Raw genomic sequence first — 27,621 nt, 5'->3', positions numbered from 1 at the left:
TCTCTTCTATTTTCATGGAAAACGGTCTCGAACTCGGACACGAGCCATTGCAGCGGTCGCTTCGAGTCGAAATGCGTCACCGATTTGCAAGTACGGATCGTTCTCTGATCGATTGCTATCGGCTTGTTCTCTGGCCAGGATTTCCCGTCTGGTGCTTGTTTCGCCATGGAAAACATCGAGTTCCGCAAATCCTCTATCGAATGAACGATTGTGCACTTGCCCGTGCTGTGGACAGTGCACTCGCTGGGGCATTGCCCAGATGATCCCCGTGATCGTTGTGTCCGGCACTGAGCGCAGAAACGGTGGAGGGCATCCAGGGAGACTTTCGGCAGCCACCAGAGGCATATACCAGACGATGAAGCAAGCCATCACGAGGCACCAGATGGCGCCCAGAGAACTATACGTTATGGGCATATGAGAAGACCCGTGCATAGTCAATTATCACCGCTGAGAAAAGCGCTCTGACGCTGTCAAGAGAGCAAACGAAAATGGCAGACGAAGCGTACATCGCAACCACCACCTGCGTATGCAATACGCTGAAGCAGCTGGAGTCGTCGAAAACTGTCTCATGATCGCTGCTATCAACACTCTTGGACTGATGAAAACGTAGCTCACCGGACGCACCCGGCGAGTGCTTTCAAAATCCGAAAACAACGGAGCGGAAAAGCAAGCATTCAAAGAAAAATCCCGAAAAGGCTACTGTTGATAAAAATGGAAAGAGACTCAAACATCAGAAAGTACACCCCGGTTCGCTTCATGTACTCGTTTCCTCGTATTTCGATATCCTTGTATACAAACAGGGGCGCGGTTCGAAGAAAGAGACTCAAACATCAGAAAGTACACCCCGGTTCGCTTCATGTACTCGTTTCCTCGTATTTCGATATCCTTGTATACAAACAGGGGCGCGGTTCGAAGAAAGAGACTCAAACATCAGAAAGTACACGCCGGTTCGCTTCATGTACTCGTTTCCTCGTATTCCGATATCCTTGTATACAAACAGGGGCGCGGTTCGAACCTGGTAGGAAACGGCCGCCGCCACGATCCTCGCGCCGCCTATTTTGGCTTCGATTCGCCTTTCGAAAAGCGCAAACGCCCTCTGGGCTTATGCAAGAACCAGCACGGAGGCCAGTGAACCCCTTTAGAGTCCGAAGTACGAGCCTGCGTAACAAGTTCCGGGTGCTTGCTTGTTTCCTATGTGCTGTCGTTTGCTTTGTTCTTGGACTGGCGTTGGTCGCGCGCTCACTCGCCCTGAATCGTCGGTTTGCGCTCTGGTACCGAGGATCGCTTCAACCGCCATCAGCGTTTGTTTTAGCGCTTGCCCAATCACGAAACGGTCATTCTCACAACCAATTCGTTTACGACTTTGCGGATGCAGTTGATGCTTCGAGATCAGGTACCGCGGGGCTGATGAAAGCCGTCCACGCTGCGTACTGGTCGCAAGACTTGTCTCATCACACAGCGCTGCTGGATGACGAGCAGGCGCCGCTGCTCTATCCAAGGCGCATAGCCACATTTCCTGTTCGCCGCCGTGCGCTGCGACAGTCGTTCGTGGATACTGCAAGACTGGCCTCTGGGATGCCGGGCCCAGCGAGCGACCCAATGGCAACCGCAATGGACGCGACATGGTTCGCAGACGATGGCTGGGGTGTGGCCTCGAACCCGAACATTATCGCACGAGAGCATTATGTACAGGAGCGCTACGATCGGATGGCATTGATTGTAGTCGACCTGTGGGACACCCACTGGTGCAAGACCGCAGCATCCAGAATAGAGCGGTTGCTTATTCCACCGTTGAATCTTGCTCTCCGAGAGGCGCGGAAACGTGGCATGCTGGTCATCCATGCCCCCACAGACATCGTCGCATTTCTAGAGCAACGAGGCAATGCCGGAGAGCGGCGCATGCGGGATAACGCCCGACGCTACACGACAAGAGCTAAGCTGGACGCCCTACGTGCTACCACCAGCATCGTGGACATGGCGTACGAGGCGGCGAGACGCACTCGCGTCCTACCCCGGCCTGCCGGCTGCATGTGCTCGGCGGACCCGCAAGAACGATGCGAGGAGCAGTACGGTTGGTCGGCCCTGCACCCGCTCCTGGACGTGGATCCCGAGAATGATGTTCTCGTTGCCGACGATCTCGTGGAGCTCGTTGCTGTCCTCGAAGGACGAGGCATTGAGCGGGTCATTTACGTTGGCGCGCATCTGAATCTTTGCATCTCGTCAGCAAAACGAATATCGATGTACTCGCTGAACCAGACGTGGTCGCACGTGCGTAAAACCGACCAGTCCGTCGATGGGATTCTGTTCGCGCGAGACCTTGTGGATGCGTTCACGACATACAGGCCCGCTCATGGACGAACGCCGGACGCTGGTCTCAGGAATGTGATTGCGTTTTTGGAGCGCGATCCCGGGGGCTTCGGGTCCGTGAACCTGCTTCGCGACGTGCTCGCGCTCGAGAAGGACAAACCGAAACTCTCGATCGCTCCATGGGGCTCGCTTCTGGCACCACACTACTTCCTAGGTGGATCGAGTGTCCTCGTCACAGTTGAGACGTCAATCATTGGGACCGGGGATCCGGATATCATGCTTGCTCCCGTTCACCAGACGATTTCCATTAACCAGAGCGGTGTCTATGTTTGGCGCGAAGCTTTCGGCATACTGCAGACAAGCCGTCTCCCAGAGATAGACCCGTCGGACCTGGTGTACCCTGGGGTCACTGCCGGCGTCTATCTGCGATTGCCCGTGAGCATGAATAGTTGCAAGTACTGCGTTGAACTCGGAGCACTGCTCACGGGGGGATTTCTCCGGGAAGTCGTCGCGCTGAACGCAGGCGCGAATTGCTCGATCGCCAAGATCCAGGAACGCCACACGAGTCGCGCTGCAGCGCGCAGAAGCGACCTCGATCTGCTCGAACATAGGCCAAACAGCGGCTCCGGCTCCAGCTCCAGCTCCAACTTCAGCTCCGTATCGCTCCCCGCGCAGTGCGCATATCGAGTGGACATCCCGCGGGACGATGTCTCAAAGGGGGAACTTTGTCTCTGCAGCAGCTGGCAACTGCGAGATGAAGTCCTGATCCGCCATCGTCGCGGACGATTGCACGCAGCCCGAACCTCAGCAGTGGTAACCGTGCTCGATGCCGCTCGTGGCGTTGTCATCGGACGCACACCAGTGCTCTGGCCCCGTGATTCGCGACAAGCATCTGATGCGGATGCAAATCACACGCCCTGGCGCCTCTGTCTCCATACACGGGAGATACGCTCAATCTGGATACTCGTTCAGAGCAGATCCGAAGCTGAACTCGTTCAGCGTCGGTACTCGGATGTCGTGATTCAACATGCGTGCCCGTAGGCATGCATGTCGTTGAAGGGACACGTGTATGCCTGCGTGACGTTCAATGCCCGGGACAGCGCGCGCTGAAAGGCCGCTGTGCGTGCGCATGGCGACTGTCTGGATAGATGGCGGTGCGCGGGACGATGACCCCACACAGGTGACGCTTCGCATAGCGCTGGCAGGTGCGTCCTTCAGTGCAGCCGCTGTAGAGCAGCTGCATCTCGGTTCACGCGGTTCCAGATTCATCCCAGCAGGTCGTGATGGGCAACGACGCATCGCAGGTCCAGGTATACGGAAATCGGCACGAGTCGTCATGCAACGCCCAATCGCAGGAAGCACGCGGCATTAGAGCGGTGTCCGCACAATGTGCTATTGCTTGTATCGCCTGGCGCGAAATTCAATCATGCCGCGGCCTAGGACGCACGTCCGTTTAGGATGAGCCGAGTACCTGTGGGGATCTTCTCTCCAAGGTCTGGACACCTGTTCGGACGACAATCTGTTCAGAGTGAACAGCACGTCTCTTGGGGCGTTCTGTTCAACGTCCGCACGCCTACTCACAACAGGTGGACGTGGGCGCTGACACGGCTGGCGCGATTCGCGGATTCACAGGATCGTCTCCGTGCGCGATCGCATCTTTCATCGCTGGGCGCACTTCGCAACGGTAGCAGCTGCGGCGGCGCAGGCACCATGAAAACGAAGAATGCCGCTGTGGAACACAGTCAACGCCGAACAGCCTGAAGCAAACGTTCCAGACAACCGCGGTTTCGCCATCGCAGATCCTTGAACGATCCTCCAAGCAACACTGTCTACTCTTCCTTCGCCATAAGCGGTCGTGCTTCCCATGTTACCGTCCCGAAATGTCCCTGAATCGTTGCAGACGTCGAGATACTTCTTCCAGAACCTGAGACTGTTTGCAAAAAGCAAATCGAACGAGTGTATTCGCCCGATCAGCATGCCGCTCGCAGAAGAAAGCCGAAAGCGGGATCGGCGTTACACCGCACTCGAAACTGAGCCAGCGCGCAAAATTATAATCTGCTCGATGGCGCGTTGCGTCATCAATCTCAAGCCCTGGCACCCTACCGCCTTCAAGTGCACTCAAAGCCGCAGGAAACTGGTTGGTAAACCCAGGCAGTTTCCCAAAATTCGCGACGACAAAGTAGCCTCCTTGCGGAACGATTGGATCAAGGCCGCTCTGACGCAGCGTCGCCACCAACTGGTCCCGACGTTCCTGGTAGAGCGCAGCCAGTTCGCGGAAATAATGCCGACGTTCCGCCTCCGCTAGACATTCGGCGACGGCCACCTGCATCGGCGTACATACCGAAAATACGACAAACTGCTGCGCCGCGTGGAAACGCTGAATGAGTTCCTCTGGCCCAATCATCCATCCTATTTTCCATCCGGTAACGCTGAAGTTTTTCCCTGCAGAGAAAATCGATACGCAACGATCAAACATGTGCGGCAAGGTTCCGAAGCTAATATGCTCTCGCCCCTCGAAAACAATATTCTCATAGACTTCATCACTCACGACCGTGACCTGCGGGTGCGCATGGACCAACTCCGCCAGCTGTTCAAGCTCCTTCCGAGTCAGGACTTTTCCAAGCGGATTGTGCGGCGTGTTGAGCATCAGAACACGAGTTCTTGGTCCGATGGCCTCGCGCAGCGCCTCCCAGTCGATGCACCAGTCCGCAGCACAAGATGCGGGCTCGGTCGCGTCCTCGTTCGCCACCTTTGCACGAGGAGGAGCTCGCCATACCAGCGGCACGCAGCGCGGAATGCCGCCCGCCAACCGAATGGCACCCATATATATATCGAAAGTGGGCTCGAATACGACCACTTCGTCGCCATCGTCAACCAAACAAGAGATCGCTAGGTAAATGGCGCCAGATGCACCGTTCGTGACGAGCACGTTTCTATTCGGGTCCAACCTTCTGCCGTGGAAGCGCAAGCGTCCGTACACGTCCGCAATCGTTTCCAACAGTCTCGGATGACCCCGTGACCTCGCGTACTGCTGCGTCTCTGGGGCCAGGTCCGCAACGGCGTTTTTCGCAGCCCCAGCGACCCACGCTGGGGGCTCCCAGTCGGGGAAGCCCTGACCTAGGTTCACAGCGCGTAGCGCAGCAGCGAGCGGTGTGAATTCAAGCCACACAGAAGGTTTCGCACCCAGCGCCACCAGTTTGCGGGGTATGGTGGCGACCGTCGGCCCCATCGAACCACGAGTTTGCAGTTCCGCGAGAGACGATTGCCAGCTACGGTGGCAAGCCGCTTCCCGGCCTGAATGTTCTCGGACGTACCGGGGCGTGCGATGCACACGTGGCGAAGCCCGCATCAGTACCGCTGCTACACCCAGCGCGCCGCTGCTTGCGCCTATCGCACGAGCACCAGCATCGCCAAGGGTGCCGCCGCAGGAACAACTCTGGGCGTATCCGCGTTCCACGGCTTCGCTGACCCTGATATCTGGGGCGTGAACGCATCGCTTCATGTAGAATAGATAAGCGGTCGTTTTCGCATCCCAGGGACTTGCATTCGCAGTAGCATTGACACGAATGAACGTTACAGATGCTGCTCGGGCGGCGTCGAGGCCGCACGCCTCACTCCTGCGGTACTAGTCCGATCACATCCGACTGTCGAAGTGTGTATCGAGCCCATAAACGCGCATTCGACACCGCAAACTATGTCGTTGCCTCGTCGCTCGAACAGGTCCTGTGGCATTCGCTCCCGTTCGATACCCGGTATCGCAGACGTAACCCACCAGATAGCACTGCTCAGTCGCATCCTGCAGTCAGCGCTGCCGCCGTTCTTTCTGCCAGCTGACGCCCGCGCGCTGCAGCAGCGGCGGCTCCGCGGCGACGCCGGCGGCTGCGCCCGCCCCGCCGCCATCCCTCAGAGGCTTTGCGTTGGACGTAGTGCGGTGGGCAAGAAACACGCCAATCGCTCTCACTGAAAGTGAAATGGCACCTTCCTTTAAACAGCTTAACAGCCCAGCTGGTCTTGCGGTTCTTAACGAGTACCTTGCAGATCACTCGTACATCAACGGGGTGCAGCCCTCAAAAGCAGACGCAGCTGCGTTTGCGATTCTGTCGCGACGCCCGGCAACCGCGCTCGCAGGACTACCGCACCTGTCGCGCTGGTACCGCCACATCTCCTCTTTCAGTGCGGCTGATCGTGATCGTTGGACCGGAGATACCGACGGCATAGTGGAAGAAGAGCCAGAATCTAAGGAAGCGGCGTTTGACGCGGACGATCTGTTCGCCTCTGACGACGAGGAGACAGACGCGGAGGCGTACCGACGCCAACAGGAGCGCGCCGAGGCTGCCCTGCGCGAGAAAGAGAAGCGAGACGCTGCGAAGGCCGCGCAAGGCAAGGCGACCGTTGCCAAGTCGAGTGTTGTATTTGACGTGAAACCCTGGGAGGCTGAAACGGATCTGCAGGAGCTAGAGACGAAGATACGACAACTGCAGATTGACGGCGTAACGTGGGGCGCTGCGAAACTGGTACCGATTGGCTACGGCGTTCGAAAACTGCAGATCATGGCGACCATTATTGACGATCTCGTGCCGTCAACGGATATTATTACAGAGGAAATCGAAGGCCTCGAGGAACTTGTTCAGTCGGTCGATATTGCCGCTTTCAACAAAATCTAGAGACGTAACCGGTGTCTGCTGGAGGATTGGATGGTGCCGACGGCTCTGTATTAGAAGGGATTTAGCGCATGGAAAACGAACACTGAGAATGAGCGTTCCCGGGCTCTCGCCTGCCGATACAGCGCAGAGGGGGTATTCCAACCGAAGGGTCATGCGTGGAGCCGCTCGCCTGACCCTGAACGGTAAGATGTTGCGATCGAGTGCATACTGCATGAGGCTCTGGGGTTGCAGAACAGGTTCTAGTGTTGGAAGCGACGCGCTTGATATACTTGCGAGTCGCAAGCTGCAGTTCGGGTCGCATCGCATTTCAAGACTGATGCGCGTTCAGGCGAGTTTCATCAGCCGTATGTCGCATCTCAGCAAAGATGCGGTACGTTCAAGTCGCCTCCGCAAGACTGTCGTCGACGGCAGAGATACGCTATAACGACAGTATGCATTGGCTGAAAATGTTGTCCGTGGTGGTATGCGTTCCGCCAGCGGTTGGCATATGACTCCCGATGCTTAGGAAGCCATCGGGGATTTGTCGGCAGGAATGGTGCGCCCTTGGCAGCTGAGCGTTTTTCGAACGCATGCTGCGTTCGGTGAAATTCAGAGTCGCAACTGCAGCACATCACATTCTGTTTGGCAGGGGTTCAGACCCCGTTTTGTATGAGGTAAACGTGCGGGCATATATGAATTTGTGATCCAAGTACTTCAGTGGATGAAATGCTGCGCATCATCCGCGGTGCAGGTTGCAGAGAAAACAAGACATATGCTTGCGAAACACTCGACCGACCAAAGCTTCCAAAGCAGTCCTGCGCGAACGAGCTTGCAGGATGCCAGCGCTCATTCAGGTACACTAGTCCGGGCGCCCGAGATGACACGCGACAACATTCTTGACAGCTCCGCTCGTTAGCGTATTGGTGCGAGGATCAGCTGGTGCACCCCGTTGTGTTCCTGGATCACTACAGATCCACGTTCCGAATGCCGACGCATGACCGCCAGACGGGGCACACGCTGTCGGGCGACGCTAGTCGAGCGCCACGGAGGTGCGGCTCGCTATCGCCGACCGCCCAGTCTACGAACGGATTCGCTGCAGATGCCTCTCGCACGAAGCGCACCGCTCAAGTTGCCAGCGACGGGACACAAAAACGCGGGGAGGCACACTCCTGTTTCCGGGCTCGATACAGGCATAGCGACACGCATCAAACCACATTCTCCTTGAAGAAGAGCTCTAGACAGGGCATCGATTCCCGAATGCTCCAGATTTAGGTTTCACTGCCGAGCCTCATTGCAACGCTCGGCCCGCATCGCCTGCATGCTCGAGCAGAGCCCCGCACGGGTACCGAGATGTCGCGATGTCGCCGAGTGCCATCCGAAACTTGCATCCAGCTTCGCATGAAGCGATGATACCCGGCGCTCAGCACCCGGTGTGTGTGTATGTGTGTGTGTGGATACGTCGCACCAGACCCCTGCAACTGATGCGTATCGTGGTCTGGGATCACTGGGACCTCGCGGCAACCTCAGTGGACTAGTGATGTTTCGCCTGGTCCCCGCTCGCAAGGGCGCACCCAGTCCGATGCATTGATCCTTCACCATGAGAGAAACACCAGGATAGCCCCAGCAGCGATGCTGGCGATCTGCGCGGATTCTGTGAAGACAAATACTTCCGCGCGCTCTATACGATTCGAGGTCGCGGGCTCTTCCGCTGGGTGCACGAAGCAAAACGAGCACAGTGCTTTAGGGTGAGCATTCACGGAACTCGTCGACAAGCTGTTGGCAGATTATCAAGAGCGAACATCTTGGACCGAGGAACGGACTGGGACCAACAGGCTGAACTCATCCTCGGGGAAGAGTCTGTGAGCGTTACGCGCAGCAGCTGCTCGAGCTGCGCACCTGCGGAGCTAGCTGCGTCCAGGGAGGGAACAGCTGGAGCCACGGCCCGAGACACGTGCCAGGGCACGATAGCGAATCTGCGGATTTTCAGGGAACCATGCGTCATATGCCTGATGACGAGGACATGGCAGCCATCGCGCTGCGGTATCAGCGCCTGGAGCGCATCGGTGAAGGCACCTATGGTGTCGTATACCGCGCACGCGACCGACAAACGGGGCAGCTCGTTGCCTTGAAGAAAATTCGTCTAGAGCAGGAGGAAGAGGGTGTTCCGAGTACGGCTTTACGTGAGATTGCCATCCTGAGGGAACTCAACCAACCGAACGTGGTGCGCCTACTTGACGTTGTACATGGTGACGCAAAGCTGTACCTCGTCTTTGAACACCTGGATCAAGATCTGAAACGTTACATGGATACACTACCGCCGAATACCCTAATGAGGCCCGAGCAGGCCAAGTCATTCCTGTACCAGCTGATCAACGGTGTTGCGTACTTGCACGCCCGGCGTATTCTCCATCGCGACCTGAAGCCGCAGAATCTACTCATCGATGCGGCAGGTCGCCTGAAGCTTGCGGACTTTGGCCTCGCCCGAGCGTTTGGTATTCCAGTGCGTCACATGACCTCGGAAGTGATCACGCTATGGTATCGCGCACCGGAGATATTGCTGGGATGTCGCAATTACGCTGCCCCGGTAGACATGTGGTCGGTTGGTTGCATCTTTGCGGAGATGATGTGCAGGAAGGCGCTTTTCCCGGGGGACTCCGAAATAGACCAGCTTTTCAAAATCTTTCGTGCACTGGGGACCCCTAGTGAGGAAGTTTGGCCCGGAGTCAGCCAGTTGCCGGACTACATGAGTGCGTTCCCCCGATGGCCTGTTCGTCTGATCCGGGAAAGCGTACTGGCACTTGGCGGCGCCTGGACCGAGGATGCGCTCGATCTGCTGAGCCGTCTCCTGGTTTATGATCCTAGCAAGCGCATCACAGCCCGTCAGGCGCTGATGCATCCGTATTTTGAAAATATGGACCGGGTCTACGGAGCAGTACCACCGCAGATGTGGTTACCACAAAGCTCCGTCACTCTCTGATCGAATCGTTGGGGATCGTTGCGATAGTGGCAGGCCGCATGATTGGCGTTGTCGCGCAAGGACACGTGTCCTTCGAGCATCTAACTGCCGCCGCTGTCCAGCGCGTGTCATCGTTTCTGGACTGTACGCCGTTCAAGTCGGCGGCCTGTGCATGTGTTGCAGACGCTGCTTCGGGCTTATTTCTGATCGCTTCGAGACGTGTTTGGCATGAAACCTCACTCGCGCTCGGCGTACAACTTACAAGCCACTTCCAGAGCCTTTTCGAAGCGGAACACTCGTGGTCGCTCATTGAAGTCCGCCAGGAGCTGCAGACCAGCAGTGTCCGCCGCCGCATACAAATGCCGCCACTGGCACCAGAGTCGCCAGAGATCCGCTTTTTCTAGCTGGCCTTCATGGAGGTTTTCAAGGCGCACAAGTGCCAACTGTTTCTCGGCTACAAGTTCTGGATAAACGGTGAATACAACCCGTGGCTGTGCTGTTGCAGCATGCTCTCGATACTCCTGCAGGTAGGTGAAGAGCACATATCGCGAGTCCTGAACCTGGCAAAGCATGGATACGTACGAGTTGCCGTCAGCAGCGCGAAGCAGTGGGAATACGAACCACGGATACTTGCTTGCTCGCTGTGCGAATGCTACGTATTCAGTCGCAGATAAGGCGCAACCGAGCATCGTAGGTTTCGTACTGTGGTGCAAACTCCATAAACTGACACAGTTAGCAGGCGTCTCTCGCACGAACTTGGCCAAGTGCACAACTTGGTTGAGTTCTCGTGGTGACGGGTACGAGAACGCGCACCTTCGCTGCAGGCGCACGCCCGGACAGCCGCGAAGTGCCAAATGACACCCCTGCCCAAGAACGCCTTTAAAACCACGTACAGCACTCTTCTTCAGTGACGATGTGCTCATTTCGTGAGCGTTCTCCGGCAGTGTCGACACAAGCTGTCGCCCGCTCAACGAGACCTGGAGAGAGCGGTGATGTTTGCGGGAGGCAAATGGGGGAATGGGGGGCAGGTACCCTCATTGCACAGAAGCGGACACCGGCGCGAAGCATGTCGAGCCAAGCGCACGAGCCGTATCGTCGTGCGCCTTCACCCAGCAACAACCGCGCAAACTGCTGTTGACGCGCGAATAACCTTGCCGGCAAACCGAAGCACGTTCAGTATTAAACCTGAACTGGACTGGGACGCAGTGCACTCCAGGAACACGTAGCGCTCGTAACCGCGTCGCCTCAAAAGCGACACCCCGAGTCAGGTGAAACGCTGCGTGGACTTTGCAGGCGACGGACGCGTTCCTCGGTGTCCGGCGGAGCAGGGCGTTGGAGAAACCCACAGGGCGCGCCTCCGACTGAACTTAAGAGTCACGCGTTGTGGTTTGTTGGAAAATATCGGTAATGAATAGGCGACAGGTTCCCTTTGCTTTCGTGCCGGGCGTAGCGTCGAACGGGTACCGACACCGAGCACCCATGAACCACCGAGTTTCAAAACGCAACATCACCCGAGCGCTGAGAGTATTCTGCAGGGACACGGGTGCACGTAACGCTCAACCACCGCCGCCTGATGAACGGCCCGCTGAGCGACAAACTTCGAGTACGCTTGAGCAAGAGTTGAGACGCTTTCTCCAGCGAAATCTTTTCTCTGGGTTCGGCACCTTTGAAGAGGAGCTCACTGGGCAGTCTGCCGGCGGTAGGAGCTTGCCGCAAGGCGCGGATGACGGCGACGGACGCGAGAACGACACGGCAGCAAAGCGCCGTACACAACTGAGACGAATCTGGGGTCTGTTTCGAAAGCTTGCTACTCCATACTGGCGCGAGTCTCGTACGGCGAAAACAGACTTAGCGGCCGTGTTTGCGCTGACGCTACTCCAGTCCGGTGTATCCGTGGCGTTTTCCTTTATTGGTCGTGATTTTTGGACGGCGCTCAGCAATCGTAACCCCGAGCAGTTCACCCAAGAAATGCTGCTCTTCCTGGGTGCGATGCTCGTCGGCGTGCCGGTCGTTGTGTGGTACAGCTACGCCCGCGACCGTCTGGCGCTGCGCTGGCGGGCCTGGCTGACGCGCTTCCTCCTGGAACGATACTTTTCCAACAGTGCATATTACCTGATTCAAGCCCAACAGAGCCTGCTTCTGGAGAACCAGGAAATGGATGGACACGCGGCAGCACCGGAGAGGCCCCAGGTTGAAGTCGATAACCCGGACCAGCGACTCGCTGAAGATGTGAATGCCTTTACGGCCACGTCATTGTCGTTTGGCCTTACAGTGCTGACCTCTATTCTGGATTTGGCTTCGTTCAGTAGCATACTATTCAGCATTTACCCGCAGTTGTTCGGAGTGCTCATAGTGTACAGTGGCTTTGGTACTTTTGCAACGGCTGCGATCGGGCGCCGTCTTGTGCAGTTGAACTTTCAGCAACTTCAGCGCGAGGCTGACTTTCGTTATGCACTCGTTCGGGTGCGGGAGAATGCCGAGTCTATTGCCTTTTATCGTGGAGAGGAGCGAGAGCGCAACGAGAGTGAAGAGCTTCTCAAACGAGCGGTAGATAATCAGGCAAAACTGATCGTCTGGCAGAGAAATCTGGAGCTTTTCACGACAGGCTACCGATATTTGATCCAGGTCCTGCCGGGTTTTGTGGTTGCACCTCTTTATTTTGCCGGCAGGATCGAACTTGGAGTCATTAACCAGTCCTACTCTGCTTTCAATCATATTTTGAGCGACTTATCCCTATTTGTAACCCGCTTTGAGGCACTGACTGCTTTCAGTGCCGGTGTCGATCGACTCGGTGAGTTTGCGGAAATGCTGGACGCTGCCGTCTCTTTGAATAAGCCAGAGAATGCTGAACGCTGGATTCGGATGAACTTTGTGAGCGCGACGGATCCGTATCCGTTGCAGGTCGACAAACTGACCCTGTGTGTACCGCGCGACCGCAGCGCCGTCGATACAGCCAAAGAGGGCACGTCGCTGTTCACCGAACGGGTCCTGTTTGCCGACCTGTCGTTTCAGCTTCGCCGCGGGGAGCGCCTCCTGGTGACGGGACCATCGGGGGTTGGCAAGTCGTCTCTGCTTCGCGCTATCGCCGGTCTCTGGCGACGAGGCCAAGGCCAAGTGCGACGCTCGGCCCGCGAATCGACCTTCTTCCTGCCGCAGAAGCCGTACTGCACGCTAGGTTCACTACTCGAGAACCTGTATTATCCACAGACACCGCCCGTCGCGCAACAAGACGAGCTGCGTTCTATCGCGCTGAAAACGGTTACGTTCAATGGACGTTCCAGCGCTGGAACGGAACTCGCACGTGACTCCCGAACGAGCCCGCTCGCAGAGCGCCTCTGGCAGGTGCTCGAAGCCGTGGGTCTCAGTGAACTGGCGCAGCGCTTTCCCGAGGGTCTTCGCGCCGTGCGAAACTGGTCAGAGGTTCTCTCGTTGGGGGAGCAGCAACGCTTGGGCGTCGCCAGACTCTTGCTTAATGGTGCGGATTTAGTGATTGGTGACGAGTTCACATCGGCGCTTGATATCGCCTCCGAGGCGCGGGTGTACGCAGCAATCCGACAACTCGGTGCAGCTGTCGTCTCGGTGGGGCACCGACCCTCATTGCTCCAGTATCACACCAGAATGCTGCGCCTGCGCCCGCGCTCACGACATGACCGCCATCATCCCTCGCCAGATCCTGAACCCGTATGTGACTGGGAATTGCTTGACATCGAGAGCACAAGCGCGAAATCGATGACCTGGACAGAGCCCGCGCTCTTCGAATAGACAAGAAAGTGGACTTGCGGCTTCAGCAGGGAGCTACCGCTTCTCGCTGCCTGATCTGGGAGGAAATCACGCGAATGCTCTAGCAGAGAATGTTCGCGCACAGCGCGCGTACCGTGATCCGTGTCGCGGTTCCGCTTACAAAGCAGCCCCAGATGCCGATTCTATCCGCAACGACGACAGATGGGTACTGTTATCAAGCGATGCACCCATCCGGTCCTTGATATGGCGATCATATGCCGTACAGCGTCCCGAGATACTTTCCTTTGGGATCAGTTGGGATCGGAATGGTCAGTGCGTCGACGTCGTGAGCCGGCGCGCTGCCGCGGATCACTCAGGACGTCAGGCGGCAGCAGCAGCAGCAGCAGCGTGCGGCAGGCCGTGTCCAACGAAAAAAGAGGTTGCAGGAGCCGCACCTGATGCGTACCGCTTTTGCGCAGACCAGGCAGGTGCCCGATCGGATATAGTAAGGTTTGAGCTTCGGGGGCATGAGTCTGGGATGTACAGTACAGTACAGTACAGTACAGTATAGCACAGTACAGTATAGCACAGTACAGTATAGCACAGTACAGTACAGTATAGCACAGTACAGTACAGTACAGTATAGCACAGTACAGTACAGTACAGTATAGCACAGTACAGTACAGTACAGTATAGCACAGTACAGTACAGTACAGTATAGCACAGTACAGTACAGTACGTGTATGCATGCACGGACGCGCATGCCCACGGCGTCTATTGGATCGATGCGCAACGCGCCCTGGCGCAATGCATTGCTGAAGGCGCTGTTGTCGATCTCCGGATTCTGCCTGGATCGCTGCATCGGTGCTGTGGTTACGCAGCCTACCCTGAACGCAATGCATATGGCCGCGCGAGTGCGCGCGACGACCTGTTCACCGGGGAACAGCGTCGACCGACGCTTAAAGCCAGCAATCACCGCTGCGAGCCCGTGAATGGCTCCAAGCTGGAGTGCGTACCGACTTTACGTCGAGAGTTCTTCTCGCAGCTGCTTGCAAAGTTCAGGCGGTAGCGCCTGTTCGAAACTCTCGCCAGTGACCTCATTCCCAATGCTGACCCAAAAGTTGCGCAGGTTATTCTTCCGGGCGAATATCTCGATGTACTTGCCGTTCGGCACGAGCGCCTCGATCCATTCATAGAGCTCATCTGGTTTCTGGCTCTGTCCGCGACGTTCGCTGAGAATCACATCTGGTCGGGGCATGCCCGGTGCAGTGCTCAATGCGGAAAGGTCGTTCCCTTTCACACCGACCAGGCACGTCTCTTTCGCGTGCTGTAGATAAAAGCCGTGATTTTTCGCCAAGCGCCGATTCACCGTCAGCTTCACCCATACGATTTCGTCGACGAGCCGATAGCCCCAGCGTTCGAACATCTGTAAAGCCACTCGGTACTTGGCGTTGATTACCCATATCAAGAGGAGTCCGCAACGCTGCAGTTTTTCCAAGGGAATAGCCAGGATCGACTCGTCGCTCAGTTGGTTATAGCCGAGCGCCACACCTCTAGTTGGGTTTGCGGTGGCGAGCTGCCACGGAGGGTCCATCAGAATAACGTCGTAGTTTCCGTTTGCTGCTGCTGCGATCTGGTCCCAGTCAGCAAACCGGACGTCAGCTCGCACGGGTATGCAGTGTGGCGGCACCATAAAGTCCTCTGGTACGTAGCATAGGTCCGAAAAGACAGAATCTGTTAGCGCATCTGCCTTTGCAGTTTCGTTGCCGCCAGGGTGTTCGTGCCGGGCAACCGCTGCTTCTGCGGCGGCTGTCGCACCTGGTGCCGCAGCTGCCCCTGCGGGGTTCTCACTGCCGCCGTGAGCGTCCTCCGGATTGGAGGAAGCGTTTTGCTGCGTGAGATTTTTGATCAGGGACACATATGATTGTAGCAGACGGTTTTCAAGTTCCTCGGTAGACTCAAGCAGCCCCAGGGGCGCTGACTCCACCATGGCAACAAGCCTAGGCGCCGCACCAGATAGGCAGTGGCGTTTGTAGGTTTTGGCGCCATGCCGGGCGTGCGTCCGGTTGCACGACGCATCAAGTTGCCGCCACCCGGAGTCGGTGTCGTCCTCGTTTACCTCAATAGTGTTCCACTTACGTGAGCGTGTTATCAAATGTGCTTTCACGGTTTGTAGCAGATGTGTTTGAAGTACGTTCATTTGAAGAGATAAAACATTCAGGGGAAAGGTGTGGACATGGAATTCGGGGAACTCGAAGCGTAGTCACAGCCGGATGTCGGGGAAAAACGGAAAATTCTCCTCTCTCCGATTATCGAGCGAAGACGAGCAAGTGCTATGAAGAAGAAGATGAAGAGGATGATGATGACGAGACTTTCATGACGCTGAGTGTACGAGTTCGAGGAATCCTTACATTGATGAGTTTCACCAGCATCACTGCATGCAAGGAGTTCCCGAACCGAGAGTTCAACGCCGCCATCCAGATCAGACGGTGTGCGCTGCTGAAAACAACAATCGACCAGCTGACGGGATATTTTTTATGGGGCAGCCTCTCATACTTGAGGCGTGCCTGGATAAACTGGAACGATAGCAGCCAGTCGGTCAAAAAACAGCCGGGGAGGCCTCTGTGGGTGCGTGTGCGTGTGCGCATAGATGCACTCGATAGTCCTGAAGCGTTTTTCGTTCTCCTGACATGGCGCCCACGCCCAGGTATGTTACGAAGCTGTGCGATATTCGTGGTGCTTACGAACCGGTGCTAGAGACCCAACGGAGGACGTTCACCGATTGCTCGGTGCACAGCGGAACATGCGTATTGGTCAGTGTCTCCGACGGGTAAATACAGCACGTGATCGGCGGAACCTGGAATGATGGCCGCCTTCTCCGATGCCGATATTCATCGTGCAATCGGCGGAGCGGTGAGCGTCCCTGGTCGTCGTAAACTCCGTGTTGTCCGAGAATATACTTCGTCTCCGACCTGATGCTCAATCGATTAGCGTCGTGCGAACAGGCGTTTCGTCCGAGTAGGGCGACGTTCTCCAAGTGCGACACGCACCTCTTTTCGGAACGCTCGGAGATAATGTTGTTCCTCTTATTCTGTAATTTCCCTGGCACAGCTCGTTTGCATTCGCTGTGTACGCCCGGTGATAAACAAGCCGCACGTATGCATGCTTTATGCTATATGCCACCCTTTTCTCTATGCATGTTCGGCAAGTCGAGATCCGCAAACCTCAACGATTCTCGGTCGACAAATGCTGCCAATGCCGTCGGCCTCAGTCGCAGCACCAAAAGCGACGTGCAGTAGTTCTTGTCGAGGACGATCCGAGTAACCGAAATGTGTGTTCGCCTCTGTGAAGTCGCTCTTCACGGCCTCGAACACGTACTGATTCGGGTTCAACCATGGGGAATATGTTGGGGCGCGCAGGACTATCAGCACCCTGCTCTTTACTGGTTTGGGAGCACATGACGATTCGTGGAACGCGATGATGTTCGTGATGAAACAGGTATATAGACGAGAGCCAAAGCTACAGAACTAGTCGAGAAAATATCGATTCGTATACACGCCCTTCATGCAAAGCAGTGACACACTCTCCACCGGAATGGATTCCTGCCCTGCCTCAAGTCCGAATCCAAGAACATTTTCCATGGCAGATGCGCGACGTGAACCTCTGGGAGCATATCCCATTACAGGTTTCATGCTGCACTCGAATGCAGTGCCATCGATGGCAATAAAGAGAACAGGATTCGGCTTTCGAACGAAATCGGTTTTGTTATGTGATGGTCTCAGTGGTCTTTCAGCATGAGCTCGTGAACAAGTCGTCAAGCGACGAACCCGAGCTGTTTCCCTGTTCCATCGAGTGGCGCGGTGTGCGAGATTCACGAGTTTCCTTGAAACAGAAAGATCGCGAATTGATGCATGCCTGATTCCATGACACTACACGTGCTCTTAAAGAGATGAGTGTAAGTATGTAGCTGTGCTTTGACCAATGATATCGGTTATTGCACTAGTCCTTGTTAGGATGTGTCCCGTATGATCCAGATTCCTGTGTCACAACGATCACCGGCGGCAGAGACACCACTCTCCCACTCCGACCAAGAGCCCCAAAACCAAATATGAATCTGTAACCCAATATAAATGCAATCCGAGTGTCCACGCTTTATAGCTAAAAAAGAAGTCCGGGAGAATTCGCACGACAGAGAGCCAGCTGTTCCGCATTCCATGTGTATCGGACACGGGAGGTACCGCTCGATTCGACGCATCGATCCTGCGCGATCAACGCCTGTACCGCGCGGATCGCAACGATTCCATTTCACGACGCTCTGTGAGGACGAGCACTCGTGTTCGTAGTGCACGTTGCCGCAACGACAAGCGACTGTCGCGAGCTGTTAACTCGAGCGGCGCTGAATCAGTGTTGTGGAACCACTCCAGTTGCAAGTTAAAGGTTGACTTATGTTTGTTCTAGCAACGCAGAGCTGTTTGAACCAAAGACACGGGCGAGCATACGGTATAGTTCGCAAACGGGCCAGAAATAGGTCACCGTTCAACTGCTCAGCTGCAACTAGTAACGAGTCGGTAGCTGAGCTGCCCTCACTTTTGCACGGAATCGCACACACGACTGTGAAAACACAGGTTTCCTCAAGCCTTCAGCAACCAAACTGTCTCGCGTGCGTGTGGAAGCCGGGCTCTGACGCCGCTCGCCTACGAGAAGCCTGGACGGCGGCGGCGGCGGCGGCGAGAACTCGACGCAGACCAGCGAACGGCGTCCTAACAGCACAGCACGTACCGGTTGCAGACATCGACCAGCAACGAGCAGCGTTGCGGCACCTATTCCTGGAAATGGGGCTTTCGGTGAACGGCATGGAAACTTTTTATGAACCGCTTCTGGAAATGATCGAGCTCTTCTGCCTCGCCTTCGAACAGAACGTGAACCGAATTGGGCAACATGCGAGATCCCCGCTACGTGCGGTGGACCTGCGTTTGAGTTTCTTGGACTCCACTCCTTGCCCGAGATTTCATGTTGATTCTGTGCCCCTGCGCCTGCTCTGTACGCTACAAGGCCCTGGAACGGAAATTGCAAGGGAGACGTTCGTGTGGCGGGAGCGTTTCGAAGCAGCACGAAGCGTAGGCGGTGCCTATCGCATCCGAAAGTCCTGGTGGCAAACACAGACACTGTCGGCGTGCACAGCTGAGGAGCACGCACAGCACGTTGTTTTTAGGCGGCAGGTGTCGACGCCGCTGGCGATCAGTGTGCCCCAGTACATCTGGGACCCGTCATCTGGTCGTTGGTTGCTGCGGGATTCGCTCCCAGACGCCCCTGTTGAGCGACTTGTACCGTGGCATGCTGTGCTTTTGAAAGGCACTGGATGGATCCGTGCAGATGGCGATGCCAGTGCCGCCGCCGCCGCCATCCATCGATCGCCATGCATGCAGCCGACGGAAACGCGCTGGCTGTTCCATATCGATGCACACGTGTCTATGGACGAACACGGGGCTTAGTTGCGCGGGGCGCTACGCAGGTCCATTGCTTGCCGATGCACACGGCACAGGGACGCCCATGCAGGGCGCTGGAGCTCGACAATTGACGAGCTCGCAACCTGAGGTGTGTGGTGCGTGCTCCTGCACGCGCTAGCGTAGCAGTTTTACTCTGTAAAACCCTAGTGCCGAAAAGCGGAGAAATGCGGGCCTAGCAAGCAGCGCACGTAAACCCCGATCAGCGTCTACTCGAAATCAGAAATATGCTGTCTATTCGCATGCACGTTTGTCACGGCAGATTCCGGCGATGTGCAGCGTTGCCTGAACCTCAACGCAACCGCCACGCATTACATCAGTGCACATCGAGCGTTGAATGCAAACGAGCAACGTACCCGCTTCGACTGAAGAGAGGCAAGTCAGCCAGAACGGGTCGGCAACCCGAAAAGAACAACATCCAATGGAGCGCGAGGTTTGCGTTTTGGAGACAGAGATCGGTACCTTCGCATCCGCGCTGGACGAGAGCAAAGGTGCTTTCCGGAGACGAGCCACGGTCTCGGTTAAGCTCCATCACGCGTTTATGTGTACTGTGCGCATGCGTCGGGATGCACCTGAGCTTTATGCACGAATGCTCCGCTGTGCGCATATTGTTTACGTCCAGCGCCGATGAACCTTGCGAGAATCTTCCAAATGCATGCCTGCTGCCGACAACCAGCGAACAGGCCGCCATCTTGCTGCACTTGCCTCTACGTATAGTACATTGGCATCTCGTACCTTTCTCACTGGATGCGGTTTGTGTGGTGTAAGAGGGGAAAGAGAGCACCCGGGACCCCGTGCAACTTCGCTTGCTGTTAGCAACCAGGAGAGGTACCACTGCTCCCCTCAAAATACGTCTGTGGTCCGCCAACTGCAGACCAGGCTGCCCATCTAGGACAAGGTTCTGACGCTACCAACCTTTGGGTACCGAGCCTCCTGGAGAAGCTCGCGACGTTGCCGGATGTACCCGTCAACGTGGCGAGCGAGCGTCGCAGCACGCACGTACACCACGCCTCAAATGCGGCAATCGTCGAGTCTCGCGCGCGCCGCCAACGCTGCCCGCCCGTCGGGCGCCTCACCGGGTAGCAGGGACGCGTCCTTCGAGGCAGCGACTTGAGCACTGCTGCACCTGTAGGCATGCGTCCGGGTTTCATTGTCTATTACAAGCTGCCATGCGATCAGCGTAGGTTGCAGGCGTGCAGGTATCGGTGTTCTCCTAGGGAGCTTGGCTTTTCGAGTCGATCGTTGTCTGTACGAGCGCGACACGAGGAAGCACCTAGCGCTCGCGAACAACTGGGCAAACCTTGGCTCCGATCCCAAGACAAAGGCTCCGCGTCTGTTCCTCGGGTACCGTTTCGTCCTCTTCGAGACCAGCGTATGTACAAATACCCCGTTTCTGTTGTGATCCCGCTCTACAACGAGTCTGAGGCTCTGGTTGCTTTGCTGCGTGCGCTCTACGAGGCACTGGAGACGGAGAGCGCACCAGAGCAGTACCGTGGGCAGGTTGAGGTTGTGCTTGTCGACGATGGCTCTACCGACGGCACGACGGCACTGCTACGTAACATACTGCGTGACGAGTACAACGCCCCAGCTGGCGAGAGGTTGTTGCTGCCCTCGCACCTCGTGGGGGTCTTTTTCCGTCGAAACTATGGACAGACAGCAGCGCTGGCAGCTGGATTTGATGCAGCCCAGGGCGAAGTTGTTGTCACCATGGACGGTGACTTGCAGCAGGAGCCGCAAGATATCTTTCCTCTTCTGGAAAAGCTGAAGCAAGCATCGCTCGATGTCGTGAGCGGATGGCGTCGGCAGCGACGCGACGACCCGATACGCACGTGGCTCAGCCAGGTGGCGAATGCGCTCATTCGCACGGCAACCGGAGTCCACGAAGTGAACGATCTAGGATGCTCACTCAAGGCCTACCGCGCCGACATTCTGAGCGATATCCAACTATTCGGCCAAATGCATCGATTTATACCAGTTTTAGCCAAAATCGAAGGTGCTCGCCTCGGTCAGATGGAGGTTCGTCATCGACCGCGACGTTACGGTGCCAGCAAGTACGGCCTTGGTCGCACGTTTCGCGTCATTTGCGATCTGGTGCTGCTCCATTACCTTACTCGGCAGGCGACACGGCCTATGCACTGGTTCGGGACGATTGCCCTCGTGCTGGGAGCAATCGCTGTGGTGCTGGCCCTCCTACCCAACGCCCTGATCATGCCGCTGCTGGGAATGATTGCCGGCGTGTCCAACTTGAGCAGAAACCCCTTGGGTCGACTCGTTAGCCGTACAGCATTGCTTGTGCTCTCTGCCTCCGTGACCCTGACTGCACTCATTTTTCTTGGTCTTGGTATTGTCGCCGAGATAGCCGTGCGAGCGTGGTACGCGCAAGAGGCGGCGCCAGCTGGCCGACGTCCCCTGTACCGAATTAGGGAGCATCTCGAACGACACCAGCAACAGCGCGCAGTGAGTAGTTTCGGGTTTCGAACGACGTAGCGGTTTTAAGGTGGCGCACTGCGAAACGCTGAAGCACCTGGTGCGGTATCGCGAGAAGCGCCCTGCACTGCAAGGCTCCTGAACGCGGACCCGGATAGATCGGGCCCAGTATACGCGACCGCTGATGAAATTCATGTTAGCATGAAGCGGAACCGGCAGGCATTGGTAGCTAGCGCTTGGATGCAAAAGTTTGCGTCCCCTGCCAGTGTCATTCGTACCGGCCTTTGCGGGATTTTTGTTTGACTGCTTCCTTCTCGTCTCTTTCTTATATCCGGTGGTAAATACGCTGCTCCGTCCTTTCATCCAGTTTCCCTCCTGATAGTCGAAGGCTGTCAACAGCTGCGTTCGAGTTCGGACGTGAAGTTTCGGGCACTTATCTATCTATGCCGTTCATGCAGAGGCCGAAGTCGTCATCTACATTTCGCTCGCCATTTTGATCTTCTTTGTATGCAGCAGCAGCAGCAGCAGTGCACCATCTCCAGCGGCGACACTTGGGTGCCGTCGGGTGCTTCCATAGGCGCACCACCATCCAGCCTCCTCCAGACGCTGCCTCGTGTCGCGTCAAACTTGCTTCATCGCAAGGTGTACGCCCTTGAAGGACACAGGGGCGCTCCACTCGATGCCCCCCTCCGTTTCGACGCCTGGTGCCGTACACTGTGGTCGCGGCCTTCCTCTGGGCGATTCGTTCTGCGACTGTTCTGTCTGCTGGACACGCAAGAACGTACTGTTGCATCCAATAAGATATTTTGTGGAAAGCGATCTTGTCCTTGATGAAACACGAACCAGAAGGAGAATTCAGACTGGACAACACGTCGAGGCATTCCGACCCGGCTACGCTTGCACCATTGCGAGCGAGAGATACAAAAAAAACTCAGACCGGAGTCCAAGCGCCTGTCCCGTGCAAACAGAAGCGACGTCAGCCACTGAGCACAGATCCCCAAAGAGGTATCATGCAGGTTTCGAATCCAGATTCGTCGATGGCCACGACGGGAGGAGCAATCATCTATCAAACCGAAATTATTACTGGACATGGTATGTTCAGTGATCTTTTCGCATGAGCTTGCGAAAAATTCGCCAACGGTCAACGTCGAGTTTTTCTCCTCGTCAGTTCAGCAGCGCGAATCGCTGCGTACGATGGTTGCCTTTAAACATAAAGATCGAGAACGTGAAGAATATGTGATTTGAACCTGCTATACACAAGCAAAGAAGAATCGTGGATGCTTGCACGTCTGCATTGCATACGGATATCGATGCTTTCTTGCGTTCCCATGTTCGACTGCGTCGCGAGTCCTCTTCATTCCGGTGGTGTCACGCCTTGCAGCGACAATGCTTCCAAGGCGCTACATCGAAAAACAATAACGACCGAGAATCCTGAATCGACGTATGAATCCGCATGCCCTTATGGTTGCTCTTCTAGTATCGGGTCTGTACATCTCAAAAACAAGTTCAGATGCGAACATCAACAAAGCAGGTACAGAGCGCACTGCTCCGTTCTGGTCTACCACGGATGTGTGTCGCGTTCCAAATGCTGCCGTTTTCCAAAACGACCGGTCCTTGCCTGAGCTCGCTTGTTAGACTAGCCGGTCACGAGACCGGTCGACACAAAGCCGCACATATACGTTCAGATACAAAAACATATGCACAACATTATAAACACATGCCTGGGCTATGCATTCTTTCGAATCTCCTGCACTGCAAGGTGCATGCGCACGTTTGACGCCGCATAGGGCGCGGCGTCTTTTCAACATGCAAACTTGACTCTAGTTTCAGAATACCTTTCAACGAACCAAACACCCTGAGGCCGATTAGACGAATTTGGCTCGCTTATTCTACGCATTCGCCAGCAGAACGCTCACGAGGCCTGTAAACAGCACTGGCGCTTCGCTGGTTCCGCCTCGAGCCTCCTGTGCAAACTCGGAACGTCCAGTCGCGTGCCTGTGAACCAGCGTTCATCTGGACCTGCAACCCTTGAATACTGCCACTGGTTTCTCAATATCCGAAAACAAATAACTTTTCCGGAAACAGTAAGCGTTGTTTCGGGTGGCTGCATACCAGCGGGAGCGGAGCGGCTGCAGCAGAGCCTCGAGCCGCTGCGCTGAGCGCTGCATCCGCCTTGATGGCAAGGTTGGAGTTGCCGTCGATACAGGCGCTCGTTCGCTTGCCAGTATGATCAAGAAACCGCCTTCGAAGCTGCAGTTGCGAACGATATCTCATCACGCGGCTATCGGACATCGAGCACCGAGTCTCAACCGTAGTCTTCATGCCAGACGCAGCGCCTCGTTTCGGAGCAGCGTCGAGTCGCTGGAGCGTTGCGGAACTCGCTCGGTTTCGAGAAGCGCTCGCGAAACAAGAGTCCAGTGAGCGCATCAACTGGGCAGAGGTCGTTGCCCATGTTGGTACGCGGACCAAACGACAGGTATACCTTCGTTGGTTGCGTGAGCAACGTTCCGCACCAGCACCGACACCGGCAGAGCGAGACGCGTCCACCACGAACTACTTGGGGAGCACGCGACGACGACAACGGCGGCGACACTGGAGTTCAGTTGAACTTACTCGCTTGGCAGAGGCGTGCGAGTTGTTTCGGAGAGCTGATGGCCTTGTTGATGTTCAGCGAGTTGCAGCGTACGTTGGAACGCGCTCCCTGCGACAGGTACGTGATCGTCTCCGCGTACACCTGCCTCGTTATCCGACGCTGCGGGATGACGCCTCGTGCGTCGTTGAGGGGGTAACAGCGACAGCAGCTAACACAAGCGCATCTCCTGGACCCGCTGTGTCGAAGACTTTCTTCTGTACCCGCTGTACTGCAGCGGAATGGCGAGCGCTTTGTGAAGCACAGTTATGGACGAGCGCTGCACCGCCAGACTCCGCGACCTGCGAACCAGAGCCTCCACTCGAAACCTTGGATCCCTACGGTATATCACTGGTAACGCTTCTTGGTGCATTCTACTTTTACGGTGTGGGTATGGACGCCGCCAAGGCAAGCGACCGCGAATACCTGTATCAGCTAAGCGCACAAGGCGGGGCACGAATCGATCAAAGCGTCGAAGCATGGCGTCAGCTGGAATGGTTTCCAGCATACCTCTGGGAACTAGGTTACCTTGGACCAGGGACGTGGATCTGCTTCGGACCAGAAACCGCCTCGGGCGACTTGGCTCATGGAACGTCCCCGGACGTGGTAGGTATCGTTCGAGAGGGCGGCATCGTCGTCCCGCTGCCTGCCGGCGATGCTGCGGAATGCTCGCCAGTACCGCAATACCCGTGGCCTTCGCTGCAGGCGTTTCTGGCTCATGGACTCGTTCGCTGGTTCAGCTGCAACCAAAGCGCCCGAACGCCCGTACCCCGAGACGAACTAGTGCCGTTCGTGGCCGCAGCACTGAGGCTGGACGGACTGGGTGTGCCGGCGTCCATGTGGCCCCTGCTGCACTCCAGGCCAATACGGGCGAATCCGATGTGCCGGCCTGTAACCCAGGTGCCGCGCAAACGCACGCTCTATGGGGCATCGGTAAGCACACTCGTCAAGCTAGGCGTGCTGCCGTCGCACGGAGACTGTATCCTGGCTTGTTGCGGTATCTACGGGTCCATTCGCGGCTCCTGGATTTACGGGGCCCCGCTGGGGTTTCAGCGACAGGTCCGCATGGGCACCAGCCTCGCCGCCTTTATACAACGAGCTGCGCGATGGTCCCGTGCAGTCGGCCTGCCAGGGTCAGACGTGCTCACTTTACACGGCTGTTCGTTGCCGAACGCACCGTTACCCGCTGAGCAAATCAGTGCGTGGAATCCGATTCAGACCTCTGCGCCAAGCCTTCCATCGGGATGCTTTTTAAAACTGGCAAAAGCGGCACTACAAAGGGCGAATGCGCCTGCATCCTCACCCATGGTGACGATTTGTCTAGCCGTGCTTCTTGAGGAGCTCGTGAAGGTTCAACTCGAGCAGTCGACGCCAGGGTCATCACTGCACAGCATTTGAGGCTTCGGAGCGAACGGGTGCGCTCGGTGACGTCGATTACCTCATCAGCATGAGTCGTTCCTGGGTTCTGGGAATCCGACGAGCACCACGCGACTGGGACATTGCAGACACGCAGGCACTCAGCCACCGCTCGACTGCAAGCAGCCTTGAAGGTCCGGTGATGCTTTTGTCTTCTGGAGCTTGTTGATCAAGCGCGACGATGCAAAACGTCACTGTTGGCATCCGGGGTGTCGAAAGCGGGTGCCAGGGCCCCAGCAGCGCAACCCTGCAACGTCGTCAGCGCATACACTCAAAGCCTCGCACGGGATCTTCCATGGACAGGAAGACACCGCTTCAAGACCGATTCCACGCGCGTAGCTCGACGTCCACTTGATGCCGCTAGAGCATGTGCTGCAGCGCTGGTTCCCGCTACCTCCAAGTGATACCGGTTGTGGAGCATGCGCTTTGCATCCCCCGGGTTGTGCCTGGTCGCCTGTGTGTTGTTCAGAGGGCACGCTCCGACTCGGGCACTTGCCGCATGAGGTTCTCGAGCGCCCCGCGGTTCTGCTCCCGCACCGCCGGTTTCATCCGATCAATGAAGAGCACGCCATCCAGATGGTCGTATTCGTGCTGGAAAATTCGGGCCGTCCAACCCTGATACTTGACCTGAAAGCGTTTCCCGTTCGGTTTCATCGCCTCCACCTTGATCATGAGCGAGCGCTCGATATCGCCCGATACCCCTGGGAAACTGAGACAGCCTTCCATACCCTCCTCCGTGGCCTCGCTTCGCTCAATGATTCGCGGGTTCACGAGCGCAACCTCGCTCAGCCACGCCCGGGGGTCACCTTTTGGGTTAAAGACCATCACCCGTTTGTTGATACCAACTTGCGGAGCTGCAAGTCCAACGCCCCTGCTTGCATACATAACCTTGAACATGTCACGTACGAGTTTCAGCAAAGCGTCGTCGAAAACGGTAACCGGTTCGTTCGGTGCCCGGAGGACGCGGTGCGGGTAACGAACGATGCGCAGACTGACGCCTGGCACGATGCCAGGGTCGACTTCCTCCACAAGCTCCGGTACACGCGAGTCAATGGCATCCTGACCACGTCGCGAAAACTCCTGAACCAGCGTCCGTGTGCTGCGTTCTCGTCTGCGCGACGCGGGTGCTCTTCGCCGGACTCCCGGAGACGCCAACTGCCTCCGCTCTGCCGCACGCACGACTGTTCCTCTGCGGAGAAACGCAACCCCGGGTAGCCCCAGAAAACCACACAGATGTTCCGCACTCGCTCCAGATGCCATGCTTGGTCCTGGACACAAGCCGAAATGAGCAGCAGCGAGTTGTTGTACAGCACGCGAGCGCAGTCGCAGCGGTAGAACGACAACCTCAACAAGAATGCGGCTGCCGCTGCTGCTGCGTCGCGCACTTGTCGACGTTTCTGGTCTTTCACCTGAATTGTGTTCCACGTCCAGATGCGTGTCATCAAATGCTTGTTTCGCTTTTTTTAACAGACTGTTCGAGGTGCAACCATTTGGTGGAAGACAAAATCCGAGGGATAGATATGGACGTGGATGTAGGGGATTCTAGTGGGTCCAGTGTCGCCGAGTGCCGGGAAAACCCCCCGAAAACCCCCCGAAAACATCCACCTCGCTGATAATCGAGCAGAGAGAAGATTGAAGAGACGCGCGAAGCGGTTTTCTTCCGTTTTTCAGTGAAACTCTTCGACACGGGGCCTCTGGGATCCTCGACTTTCATGACGATACCTATCCCTTGGATTTTTCATTTCTTCAGAGGACGCACAGCTGCATGACCGTGAGTCAGGGCCCTCCCGGAGGAAGAAGGACGTGCAGAAGGACAACGACATGTGTTCCTGCGTGTCACTGTGTGCTGAACGCTTCAGCGATTCGTCCAGAAAAGCAATCATTACTTTTTTTACAATAGAAAATACTCCTTCGATGAGGCTGAATTATGGAGCGTACCGAGGAATGGAAAGCGGCGCGATCCCGATAGAATCCGGAGAAGCGCGAACGCACAGCGCATCGTGAAATGCCACTCTGTCC

At 56.4% G+C, this 27,621-nt stretch overlaps 12 protein-coding genes and 1 non-coding gene across 13 annotated transcripts, besides 1 other annotated feature; 8 read left to right on the top strand and 5 right to left on the bottom strand.

Annotated features, from left to right (window-relative positions):
* Positions 1–711: 711 nt before the first annotated feature.
* CYME_CME123C (hypothetical protein) lies at positions 712–3,348 on the top strand (the record flags this gene model as incomplete). Its single annotated transcript, XM_005535571.1, has 1 exon — positions 712–3,348. One exon carries the CDS (start codon positions 712–714, stop codon positions 3,346–3,348), a length of 2,637 nt encoding a protein of 878 aa, XP_005535628.1.
* CYME_CME122T lies at positions 1,353–2,950 on the bottom strand. Its single transcript, XR_002461248.1, has one exon. It is a non-coding gene; the product is annotated as a hypothetical transcript (transcript).
* Positions 3,349–4,174: 826 nt separating the features above from the next.
* CYME_CME121C (probable kynurenine aminotransferase) lies at positions 4,175–5,809 on the bottom strand (the record flags this gene model as incomplete). The annotated part of the gene is made up of 1 exon (XM_005535570.1): positions 4,175–5,809. One exon carries the CDS (start codon positions 5,807–5,809, stop codon positions 4,175–4,177), a length of 1,635 nt encoding a protein of 544 aa, XP_005535627.1.
* A 469-nt stretch (positions 5,810–6,278) lies between these two features.
* On the top strand, positions 6,279–6,971 carry CYME_CME120C (eukaryotic translation elongation factor 1 beta; the record flags this gene model as incomplete). The annotated part of the gene is made up of 1 exon (XM_005535569.1): positions 6,279–6,971. One exon carries the CDS (start codon positions 6,279–6,281, stop codon positions 6,969–6,971), a length of 693 nt encoding a protein of 230 aa, XP_005535626.1.
* Positions 6,972–8,943: 1,972 nt separating this feature from the next.
* Positions 8,944–9,927, top strand: CYME_CME119C (cyclin dependent kinase, A-type; the record flags this gene model as incomplete). The annotated part of the gene is made up of 1 exon (XM_005535568.1): positions 8,944–9,927. The coding sequence occupies one exon, from the start codon at positions 8,944–8,946 to the stop codon at positions 9,925–9,927; it is 984 nt and encodes a 327-aa protein (XP_005535625.1).
* A 215-nt stretch (positions 9,928–10,142) lies between these two features.
* Positions 10,143–10,829, bottom strand: CYME_CME118C (hypothetical protein, conserved; the record flags this gene model as incomplete). Its single annotated transcript, XM_005535567.1, has 1 exon — positions 10,143–10,829. One exon carries the CDS (start codon positions 10,827–10,829, stop codon positions 10,143–10,145), a length of 687 nt encoding a protein of 228 aa, XP_005535624.1.
* Positions 10,830–11,313: 484 nt separating this feature from the next.
* Positions 11,314–13,668, top strand: CYME_CME117C (ATP-binding cassette, sub-family D; the record flags this gene model as incomplete). Its single annotated transcript, XM_005535566.1, has 1 exon — positions 11,314–13,668. One exon carries the CDS (start codon positions 11,314–11,316, stop codon positions 13,666–13,668), a length of 2,355 nt encoding a protein of 784 aa, XP_005535623.1.
* Positions 13,669–14,647: 979 nt separating this feature from the next.
* On the bottom strand, positions 14,648–15,826 carry CYME_CME116C (similar to (N6-adenosine)-methyltransferase; the record flags this gene model as incomplete). The annotated part of the gene is made up of 1 exon (XM_005535565.1): positions 14,648–15,826. The coding sequence occupies one exon, from the start codon at positions 15,824–15,826 to the stop codon at positions 14,648–14,650; it is 1,179 nt and encodes a 392-aa protein (XP_005535622.1).
* A 176-nt stretch (positions 15,827–16,002) lies between these two features.
* Positions 16,003–16,383, top strand: CYME_CME115C (hypothetical protein; the record flags this gene model as incomplete). Its single annotated transcript, XM_005535564.1, has 1 exon — positions 16,003–16,383. One exon carries the CDS (start codon positions 16,003–16,005, stop codon positions 16,381–16,383), a length of 381 nt encoding a protein of 126 aa, XP_005535621.1.
* Positions 16,384–18,071: 1,688 nt separating this feature from the next.
* CYME_CME114C (hypothetical protein) lies at positions 18,072–19,118 on the top strand (the record flags this gene model as incomplete). The annotated part of the gene is made up of 1 exon (XM_005535563.1): positions 18,072–19,118. The coding sequence occupies one exon, from the start codon at positions 18,072–18,074 to the stop codon at positions 19,116–19,118; it is 1,047 nt and encodes a 348-aa protein (XP_005535620.1).
* Positions 18,835–20,129: a sequence feature (possible transcribed region).
* Positions 20,130–20,264: 135 nt separating this feature from the next.
* CYME_CME113C (probable dolichol-phosphate mannosyltransferase) lies at positions 20,265–21,617 on the top strand (the record flags this gene model as incomplete). The annotated part of the gene is made up of 1 exon (XM_005535562.1): positions 20,265–21,617. One exon carries the CDS (start codon positions 20,265–20,267, stop codon positions 21,615–21,617), a length of 1,353 nt encoding a protein of 450 aa, XP_005535619.1.
* Positions 21,618–23,877: 2,260 nt separating this feature from the next.
* On the top strand, positions 23,878–25,584 carry CYME_CME112C (hypothetical protein; the record flags this gene model as incomplete). The annotated part of the gene is made up of 1 exon (XM_005535561.1): positions 23,878–25,584. One exon carries the CDS (start codon positions 23,878–23,880, stop codon positions 25,582–25,584), a length of 1,707 nt encoding a protein of 568 aa, XP_005535618.1.
* A 483-nt stretch (positions 25,585–26,067) lies between these two features.
* Positions 26,068–26,862, bottom strand: CYME_CME111C (polypeptide deformylase; the record flags this gene model as incomplete). The annotated part of the gene is made up of 1 exon (XM_005535560.1): positions 26,068–26,862. The coding sequence occupies one exon, from the start codon at positions 26,860–26,862 to the stop codon at positions 26,068–26,070; it is 795 nt and encodes a 264-aa protein (XP_005535617.1).
* Between the last annotated feature and the right edge of the window lie 759 nt (positions 26,863–27,621).

Source organism: Cyanidioschyzon merolae, chromosome 5 (assembly GCF_000091205.1).
Source record: "Cyanidioschyzon merolae strain 10D DNA, chromosome 5, complete genome".
Lineage (NCBI taxonomy): Eukaryota > Rhodophyta > Bangiophyceae > Cyanidiales > Cyanidiaceae > Cyanidioschyzon > Cyanidioschyzon merolae.
Note: the sequence above shows the minus strand (reverse complement) of the source record. Positions and strands in the feature narration are given on the sequence as shown.